This window comes from Arachis ipaensis, chromosome B09, assembly GCF_000816755.2.
Source record: "Arachis ipaensis cultivar K30076 chromosome B09, Araip1.1, whole genome shotgun sequence".
NCBI lineage: Eukaryota > Viridiplantae > Streptophyta > Magnoliopsida > Fabales > Fabaceae > Arachis > Arachis ipaensis.
In genome coordinates this window covers 11,517,953-11,528,947 of record NC_029793.2, presented here as the reverse complement: position 1 = coordinate 11,528,947, position 10,995 = coordinate 11,517,953, and the positions used below count along the sequence as shown (strand labels likewise).

The window sequence follows — 10,995 nt, the reverse complement described above, 5'->3', positions numbered from 1 at the left end:
AAGTCTATATATATATATATATATATATATATAGCATGTGAAATGACTAAAAAATATATATAAAAAATAAATTATTAAAAATAATTAAATAAATTTATAAATTTTAGAAATTAACGAAATTAAGGAGAGATTTCCACTTTAATCCCGCGCCTATTTATGGGGAATTTTGTCCGGGTTTTCATTTTCGCACAAAAAATTCCCCATAGTCAAATCTTGATTCAAGACCGTCCACAGAAATTTCCACGTCCCAAAAAGTTGTCATCCCTAATCTTAATCAGTCTTGATAAGCAAACCATTATTTTTCTGCTAAAAATAAAAATTAAAATAAGAACAATATATTCACTGGAGTGACCGAGTGACTTGCAATGGAAAACCGGTGACCACTAAGTTCATCCGCTCGAACATGCAAATATTCATTTAACATTCCAATTTCCCTTCTTCTCTTTCGCCACATTATCTCTAAATTCTAATAGTAACTTCTCTGTGTGTGTGGCCTTCGTTTTCGGAATGGCGGAAGTCAGGAACAAGCAAGTGGTTCTCAAGGATTATGTGAGTGGTTTCCCCAAGGAATCGGACATGCACATAATTGAAGGCACCGTCATCTTGAAGCTTCCAGAAGCTTCCAGTGAGGTCCTTCTCATCAAGAACCTGTATTTGTCATGTGATCCTTACATGCGAATCCTCATGACCCAGGGTGCTTCTTCCTATATCCCTGGCTCTGCAAGTCACTCTATGAAAATAAGTTAATCACATCAAATATGAAATCAGATTAGGTTTTGAATTGTAAATTGTCTAATAAAAATTTTGGTCGTTAAATTGAGTTTTAGCTATTTGCTGGAAAAATACTGTTTGAATGCTGAGGGTTTTAATGAGAATTGAGAATACAAAAGAAGCTATTGCTGTATTTTGCAGAATTGAGTTGCGTATTTTTCGCTTTATGGAATCCATAGTTTTGCAATTGGATGCACTTTTTAAAAAATTACTATTGAGACAATATTTTATTATTTATTCTGTTATATAATAAGTTCATCTGGTCTAGTCAAATGTGTCACGTTCCTAATATTAGGGTTTTATTAATAAAACTCCTACAAAAGTTAAAGTGTGACACAACGCAGGGTGCAGTTAATTGGAAATGATTCATTCTCCCTCAACTCAGGTTAAAGAGTAAAGTAAAATTGATCATGAAAAATTGGTCCCCAATCATCTAAGTAACTAGTTTAAGCAAACTTGACCTGCTGATGTGTCAGGTGCTGTCTTAGACCAGTTACTTAGATGATTGTGGGGTTTTATCGTTTAGACAAATGGTCAGGACAGGAAAGGGCATTTATCTTATTTTAGATATGAAAAAACTTTAAAACTCTATAAGCCAAGGAAGAATTAGTCTACGGTAAAGTATTATATAATCCATGAACTCATATTTATGTGGGTACATATTGTTGATAATTGTTCTTGCAGCCATTGACAGGATATGGTGTAGGTAGAGTCCTAGAATCTGGGCACCCGGATTATAAGAAAGGCGATTTAGTGTGGGGAATTACAAAATGGGAAGAGTACAGCTTGGTCTCTTCAGATCAAACACTTTTCAAAATTGAGCACACTGATGTTCCGCTTTCTTATTATACTGGAATTCTTGGTATGTAGTCTTCTGCCATTTCATTTTATATAATAATTCTTAGTGAAAATGACGAGCTTGATGCATGATAGCATGATCTGCAACCCACATTTTATGAAGTTTTAATGTGATATATTGAAAGTTTATTTTATATTTTTCACTTAGTTGCACAATTTACCTTAGGTAAACCATCTAAAAATGGATATGTCACTTTCAGAGATGTAGTAGGATTAAGTTCCCATTCTTCATGTGCATATTCGACTGCTGAGAATGGGTTTTTATCAATGTTTCCCTGGTGAAAATAAAACTTCAGTTGCGATTCCATTTAAGCATTTAATTTTTTTATTTTTCTTGCCATCCCCGTTGAGACCCTGGTTGTGACACATGAAATGTTATTGGAGAAGAATTCTGTTTCCCAGGGGTGGTTATTTGCTTGTTTGCTTCCTATTTTCTTCTGTTGTTCTGGAAATTAAGCCTTTATACTCACTTTGAACCAATAGATTCACTACTTTTGTATGTGTGTCACATCGAACTCTTAATGACACTGCTTAAAACATGTTAATGACATTGGACTTTATTTAATTCTCCTTAGTTACATGTTTTCTCTTGTTTTATTCTGCCATTTCACCCTTGTCGTTTTCTTCTTTGAATAGGTATGCCTGGAATGACAGCATATGTTGGTTTTTTTGAATTATGCTCTCCCAAGAAAGGAGAGAAAGTTTTTGTTTCAGCCGCTTCTGGTGCAGTTGGTCAACTTGTTGGGCAGTTTGCTAAATTGGCCGGTTGTTATGTCGTTGGAAGTGCCGGAAGCAAAGAGAAGGTATTCTCCTATTATCTAATTATTGGTGCTAGCATCGCATTCGCAATAAACCAGTGTCATCCTTTGATACCTTTCCTTCTCTTAAGGGTGCTACTGATTCTGTTAGCTTAATTGTATTGCTGGAATACTTTTGCCAATTTCCAAGCATAACCTGTTTTCTTCCATTCCTACAAATCACTTCATCAGTGGAAACTTTTGAGGAATGTGGCATACTTGTAAGATTTTGTAACATTCTAGGTGAATTTGCACTAATTTTTTTAAAATCATATATGCTCATACTGTAATTAAAATTATCAAATATCGATAGTTCCACTCCTTGATGTGGTTTATATTTCAAACAAGAAAAAAAAAATGTAATACCATACCATGTGTTACATGCTTAAGCATGTTGGTAAATGCACACTCTTAAATTTTGGAATAGTTTTCGGATCGACTTAAAGGAGTATGATTGCCATGAATGAAATCCATTCAATTTACTCTGTTACCAATCTCTTTACATTTGAAATGTATGTTTCTCACGAACAGGTGGATCTATTGAAGAATAAATTAGGATTCGATGAAGCTTTTAACTACAAAGAAGAGTCAGATCTCAATGCTGCGTTGAAAAGGTCAGTGTTTAAAGTCCCATGATGAAGTGTTAGTTTGATTTGTTTATTGCCATAAAAATATGTTAGTTTGTGCAATTTCCGTTGATCAAATATCACTCTACAAATCAGATGCTTTCCCGAAGGCATCGACATTTACTTCGAGAATGTCGGTGGAAAGACACTTGATGCCGTACTACTGAATATGAGACTTCATGGCCGCATATCTGTCTGTGGAATGATCTCTCAATATAATCTTACTCAACCAGAAGGTGTAACAAATTTGGCGAATATGATATTTAAGCGCATTCGAATGCAAGGTTTCATGGTTAGTGATTCCTATAACCTTTATCCCAAATTCTTGGAGTTTCTTCTGCCACATATCAGAGAAGGGAAAGTTGTGTATGTGGAAGACATAGCTGAGGGTCTTGAGAATGGACCTGCTGCACTGGTTGGCCTTTATAGTGGTCTCAATTTTGGAAAACAAGTGCTTCTTGTTTCTCGTGAATGAAGGCTTGTGCTTTTGGCATAGCTTGTTTTTTTCATCATCGTTTTGTTCACTCATTACTTTTATGTGGAATGTATGGTTTAATTTTCGTTCTACATGGCCTGTGTAGTTAACGGTACGTATGTTATTCCCGATGCATGGACACTGACACGGACACGGGACACGACACGAGACACACCGACACACAAATTTTAAAATCTTATAAGACACGGAAACACGCATATATGTAAAATATAAAATATTTTTTAGATAAATCGTAATGATATTTTGATATTTTATTGATATTAAATTATAAATTAATTTTTTTTAATTATTTTTAATCTCTTATTTTAATTATATCAAGTATTTAAAATATTTTTTATTTTTAATAAATAATAATATATACTATATCTAAATTTATTTTAAGAATATATGTTAAGAATAAGACTGGACATGCTGACACATGATGGTATTTAGGTGTGTCCAAATGTGTCCGGAAAAGAATTTTTTTGATTTTTATTAAGACATAGTTGGACACAGCAGACACGCATGTCCGACGAGTGTCGGTGAGTGTTGTGTCCTAAATGTGTCCGACACGCGGACATGATAACTCGGCGAAGTGTCCGTGCTTCCTAGGTTATTCCTAATGATTGAAAAATCTTAAGAAAATGTTCCTTTAACATTTAATTTATGAGGAAGCATAGGGAGCCAATGGAATATTTGTATAATATGTACAATGGAGGTTTAGGGATGTCCGATTTAGTATTAGAGATATAACCATTAGTGTTATCTTTTTCTATTAACTTAAATTTTGGGATGAGTGGTTTCATGACATGGTATCAGAGCTTAAGATCCGAAATGTCAAGAGTTTGATCTTTGGTGAACCCCAAAATCAGTTTAAGTTTTTGGAATGAGTGGTTTCATGACATGAGATATTAATTATTCCTATACTCGGATAGTTATTTTGGGTGATGTTTATTTTTTAACTCATATTGAGCCAAATAAATAGGACATTGTACACATTATACAAATATTTCATTGGCTCCCTAGCGGGACTTTTAAAGTTTAAAATAAGTTTTAATATGTCTATTGACAGTTTAAAATCATCTCTAATGCAAAAATTTATAATAATTTTTGTCATTGATTTTTGGTTCGTGTTTTAAAATTATCTTTGATTAAACCTTTATTAAAAGGAACACGTGATTATATATTATTTTCGGTCCCCCACGTTAAGATAAACCAAATAACATTGGGCAATAATTCCTCACCAAAAACTTGTGACCATAAAAATTCTTCAACCAAATCAAGAAGGACGAGAGGATAAAGAGAACGTGGATCAAAATTAGCAACGACCAAAACTTGTTGTCTCTATAACTTCTTCTATGCCTTTTGATCTCTACGTACGTAAATTGTGATTGTAGCAAGTTTAAGAGATTATGGCACAAGTGAGGAACAAGCAAGTGCTTCTGAAGAACTATGTCACTGGTTTCCCAAAGGAAAGTGACATGGAGATTGTGGAAGGTAGCATAACATTGAAGGTTCCAGAAGGTTCTAGTGATGTTGTGTTGCTCAAGAATCTCTACTTATCATGTGATCCGTACATGCGGATCCTCATGTACAAGGATACTCCTTTGTCTTTGGGATTTCAATATTCTCCTGGCTCAGTAAGTTGTCATAATAACATTTTACTTTTTATTTATTTGAGTTTTGAGTTAATTTTTTTTCCCTAAATTAAAGTTTTATGCAGTATTGATATATCGTCTCTGTTTAAATATAAGTATATAACAAAATTCTACTATAATTTACTACTTGCACATCAGAAATTAGTTACTCGTAAAATATGGAATATAATCACATGTGTATATTTATAAATGAGATACAAATTATAATTATAGCTACGTTTATGTTCATAAAGAATTTTTAACAACAACTCATGTTAAAAAAATAATTTTAATATATTGATAATAAAAAATATATTTATACAATTTAATTTCCTCAATTAAAATCATTCCTTAGAGTATAAAGAATAGAGAAAGTTTAAGGGGTCAGCAACTTTTGTGTTTTGTAGTCAGTACTTAACCATCAAAAGAAAAGTGAGTGATCTCTCACCATTGGATATAATTTCACACCATTAAAAACACTATTGATGGCCAATTGATGGTAACAAAATACAAAAGTTACTGATCTCATAGCACTCCTTTAAAAAATATACATATCTTCTTCCTTTGGAGCATATTTGTATCTACAACTAAACAATTTTTTGTGTCTAGTGTCTCTATCGAAAATGTTTGGTAACCAAAGAAAATCAACCAAAAACAGCCATAACTTGTCTTATTTAACATTCATTAATTGTTGCGACAATTAATTAATACTAAATAAGACAAGTTCTGTCTATTTTTTTTTGTCTACCTAGCATTATCCTATCTCTATATTTCAGTCTCAAAGACAATATACGAAGTTACGAACACAATTTGAATGACAATTATTGAATGATTAAATACATTCAATAAATGCATTCAATTTATCAGCCTACACATTCTTATCATCCTTCCGCATCCTCCTGAACACCTTAGTAATTGTTGGTTTCCTATTCAACTCTAATTATGCCTACAATTTAAAATTATAACATATATAAATTGTATTTGTAATTGTTCATTGTCTTTCTAAAGCAAATAATAAATGGTTACATCAATCACCAAATTTTGCATTGATAGCATGTGAATTTTAATATTGTTGCAGCCATTGACGGCATTCGGTGTGAGTAAAGTGGTTGAATCTGGAGATCCAAAGTATAAGAAAGATGATTTAGTGTGGGGGGTTACTAAATGGGAGGAATACAGTTTGGTCCCTTCCGCTAAAATACTATTCATTTAATATACTTGCTCCTTTTTTTTTTTTTGAAAAAAAGAAGCTCAACACATTAAGTGGAGCAAAACATAACAGAAAGAACCAGTGTACATCATAAAGCAATCTAGCCAACTAATAACACTAATGCTTATCCCCTTATCATCTCCGTCATTGCCATAAACAACAAAAAGGATCCACACCTAACCACTCCTTATATTTCATGAAGGACATATGAATGATCTCATCAACCCCTTTTCCTTTATTCTGAAAAATCTTTCGGTTTCTTTCTAGCCAGATGTTCCAGGTAATTGCACAAAAATCCATCAACCACCTCTTGCGCTCCTCCTTACTAGCTGATATCTCAGTCCAACTTATAAAATGTTCCTTCAATGTCTCCGGGCAAGACCATAGCCTTCCAACAAATAATAACCAAGCACACCAAACTTGTCAAGAAAAATCACAACCAAGGAACAAGTGGTGACCATATTCAATACTCTTGTTACAAAACACACATACAACATCTTCGTGGTGGATAACTCCCAACCGACACAGCCTCTCCTTCGTATTGACCCTACCAGTCAAAGCAAACCAGACAAACAGTTTAACTCTTGGTGGAACTAAACCTTTTCAAATTGTCTTTATAAAGTTGTAGCTTGTTATATCCTCCGAAATGATGTCCTCCTATAGTATCTGCATAAAAGATTTAGTAGAGAAGACCCCTTGTTTATCAAATTTCTATACAACTCTATCCTCACTGCCATATTCAAACAAATCACAGATGCTGATTTTTTGTGTCTGTATAACATGATGAAAACTTCTTAATCTATCATTAATAAAAGATGATATGTATCCATACTAAATTCACTTAATATCATTGAATTTGTTGTTTGAACACACAGGTATGCCGGGAATGACAGCTTATGGTGGTTTCTTTGAATTAGGGTGTCCTAAGAAAGGAGAGAAAGTGTTTGTTTCAGCTGCCTCTGGTGCAGTTGGTCAACTTGTTGGCCAATTTGCTAAGTTGACTGGATGCTATGTTGTTGGAAGTGCTGGAAGTCAAGAAAAGGTATTACCCTAATTATTATTTTTCGATTTAATTATTTTGTTGATTTCTATAATTTTATCAAATTTTTAATTAGGTCTTTATATTTTTTTTAATTAAGTCTCTGTACCATATCAGATTTTACAACTAAGTCCCTACCGTGACAAAAATATTAAAATTAATAGAATATTTTGTTAAACTATATAGAATATTCAGTAAAGTGTTAGGCATATTCGTTTTGTTTAACGGAATATTCCTTAATTCTAACGTTTTTATCATCGTAGGACTTAATTACAAAATCTGATATGGTATAGAGACTCAATCGAAAAAAAATTATAAGGACCTAATTAAAAATTCAGTAAAACTATAGGAATTGACAGAGTAATTAAACCTTATTTTTCAACTGTTCAGAATAAAACATCATGTGTACCAAAAAAATTAAAGGTTTGATTACTCTATTAGTATTAGTCTCTATAATTTTACAAAATTTATAATTAGATATCTATATTTTTTCTTTTAATTAGATCTTTACATAACTTTTAATTTTGTAATTAAATCTTTGTTAGTATAAAATATGTTAGAATTAACAGGATATTTTTTCACAAATTAAAGATAATCATAATTAAGAATCTAATTAGATATTTGACCATATATTTTTTGCGAAGAATATTTTATTAATTTTAATATTTTTTGACACGAAAAAAACTTACTTACAAAGTTAAAAGCATTGTAAGGATTCAATTAAAAGAAAAAAAAATATAGAAACCTATTTATACATTTGATGAAACTATAAGGACCAACAGAATAATTAAACCAAAATTAAATTACATGATTTACTTTGTGTTAGATTTTCATTAATTATTAAAGGTGTTTCACTAGATGTATATCTTTTTCTATTTGATTTGGATCTTGATTTAAATATATCTATGTAAAGATGTATTTGTTTTATAACAATACTATGTGTACAACCATAAAAAAAAAGCCCATAAAAAATTGTAATCTAAATCATTAACAGTACTTCTGTTTTTCTTAAATTATTTCAAAATAAGAGTGCTTCGTTATGACAAAGATAATTAGTCTTGCTTTTTATTTGAATCCATTTAATTTCTCCTACACACCTAGGTGGATATATTGAAGAATAAATTAGGATTTGATGAAGCCTTTAACTACAAAGAAGAATCAAATCTCGATGCTGCTTTAAAAAGGTTAGTACTTAAATACGATAAGTATGGTACATGAACACTAAAAAATTAGATTATAAATATGAATCAAGTTTGATTATATTTCAGATACTTTCCGGAAGGCATTGACATTTACTTTGAAAACGTGGGCGGCAAGACACTTGATGCTGTGCTGTTGAACATGAGATCCCATGGTCGCATACCGGTATGTGGAATGATTTCACAATATAATCTCAGTCAACCAGAAGGTGTAACGAATTTGGCAAATCTCATATACAAGGAGATTAAGATGCAAGGTTTTATTGTATCTCAATTCTATCCCCTTTATCCTAAATTCTTGGAGTTTATTCTGCCTCATATTAGAGAAGGGAAGATTGCATATGTGGAAGACATAGTCGAAGGTCTTGAGGGTGGCCCTGCAGCCTTAGTTAGTCTTTTCAGTGGTCAAAATCTCGGTAAAAAAATTGTGGCTATTGCCCCTGAATAATTTTCGTTCTATGTTGTGCGAGTGAATCAATCATTTTTTAGAAAATTTCACTCCCCTTCCTGCTAGATATTAAAATGACACTTCCCTCCATTCTATTTTATAAATGTACATTTCCTTCTTTTTTAACTTTTAAAAAATCTTCTCTTTAATCTATTTTAAACTTTTTGTGTTAACTAATATTAACTTTATCTATTAATTTATTAAAGTATATTTTGGTAAGCAAAATTTAATAATAAAAAATAAAATTTTTGTTAATGGGTATTTTTTCAAAAAATAATTTATTTTTTCTTAAAAAATGGATAAAATTAATATTATTTAACACAAAAAATTTAAAATGAATTAAAGAAGAGGTTTTTTAAAAGTTAAAAAAGAGGGAAATGTACATTTATAAAATAGAAGAAAAGAAAGTATTATTTTAACATCTCGCAGAGAAGGAGAATAAAATTTTCTCATAATTTTAAATATCTTACATTACTTAGAACTCGTTTAGAAAGTTAAGAATTAGAATTTAGGTATGAATTGAACTCTTTTTCATGTTTTAGAATAAACAGGAGTTAATAATTTAAACTTCTAATTGATTATTTTTGGTGTGATTTTTAATTCCATTCTCATGATTATAGTTTTACAAATTGAAAATTTCAAAATATCTTTGCAAAGGTATTCAATCTTTTTTAGTTATAAGGATAAATTAATAAAAATCAAAATTAATAAAAATCCAATTCTATCAAAGTTACGTAACATTCTAAATTATGAATTTGAATTAAAAAAATACACTACATCTTAATTTAATATTACTAATTAAATTTAAGATTAATTTATTTTTTTAATTTTATTAATTTACATTATTCACACATTGTTCAAAAATATTGTTAATTACCTATATTTTTTCAATTATTATTACCAAAAGGACTTTACTAACTAGATAGACAATTGTTTTTGTGAACAATGTCAATAATACTTTAAATTGGCTCAATAAAATAAAAATACACTACACTTTTAAATTATTCACCTAAATCTTAACATTAGAATAATCATATGCACACCTAATAAATTAAACATCTGATATATCGATTGTTTATATTATTTAATATTTTTATTGTATACATATACTTTTCCGTCCCAAAAACTAGAAAAGGATAGTTAGTGGAGATGCGGGGAATCAAACCCGTGCCGATCACATGCAAAGCGAGCGCTTTAGAATTTGAACATGTTTTGTAGTTAGGATTGATAATGAGTAGGGTAAGGTAGGGTTTAGATTCTACCCTAACTCTATTTGTGAGTTGAATTTTTTTTTAAAATTTTACTCTACTTTATGCGCGGGTTAAAAATTTTTCAACCCTAACCCTACTCGCATCATAAAGTTCTAAATCCGACCCTACCCGACCCTATTTACAGAAACAAAAAAAAAATCAAATAAATATAAAATTTAACTATTTCAAATTTTATACGTATTAATAAAATATAAAATAAAAAATTAAGTTCAAATTAAAATTAAAAACAATAAATCTTAAAAAAATTCAACATAAGAAGAAGATTGTGAGTATAAGACTCACTTTCTTCACTACATAACATAACTTTTACATATATATAATATAATATATTAAGAGTGCAGATAGGGTAGAGTAAGGTATACCTTAAACCCGTACCCTACCCTACTCGCATGTAAATTTGTACCCTATCTTATCCTATCCACAGTGAATAGAATAGACAATCCTACCCGAATGAATTGATTTGGATTAAGTATCCGCGAGTAAAATATATATTGCCAGCCCTATTTGTAGTATCCATTTTATTTTAATCAAATATAATTATTAGCTTTATTTTTCACTTGATTTTATTCTATATACTATATGGAAGTCAATACAATTTTTACCTAAATATTAAATTAGGTCACGATGATGATTTTAATGCCCGAACATTGACAGGGAGACACTT

General features: G+C 30.7%; 1 protein-coding gene across 6 annotated transcripts in view; it reads left to right on the top strand.

Annotated features, from left to right (window-relative positions):
- LOC107615010 (2-alkenal reductase (NADP(+)-dependent)) overlaps nt 1-9,179 on the top strand; it is a 52,523-nt gene extending 43,344 nt beyond the window's left edge. The window contains exons 1-6 of one of the 6 annotated variants that reach the window (XM_021111998.1): nt 283-458; nt 489-720; nt 1,456-1,633; nt 2,266-2,432; nt 2,958-3,040; nt 3,149-3,561. In XM_021111998.1, coding sequence (XP_020967657.1) covers nt 508-720; nt 1,456-1,633; nt 2,266-2,432; nt 2,958-3,040; nt 3,149-3,527 — 1,020 coding nt within the window. In that variant the 5' untranslated portion in view covers nt 283-458; nt 489-507 and the 3' untranslated portion in view covers nt 3,528-3,561. Of the gene's footprint in view, nt 1-282; nt 459-488; nt 721-1,455; nt 1,634-2,265; nt 2,433-2,957; nt 3,041-3,148; nt 3,562-4,807; nt 5,168-6,242; nt 6,367-7,228; nt 7,417-8,514; nt 8,598-8,681 lie in introns of those variants that run through there. The other 5 variants (XM_021112000.1, XM_021111997.1, XM_021111995.1 and 2 more) reach the window with 5 other exon arrangements.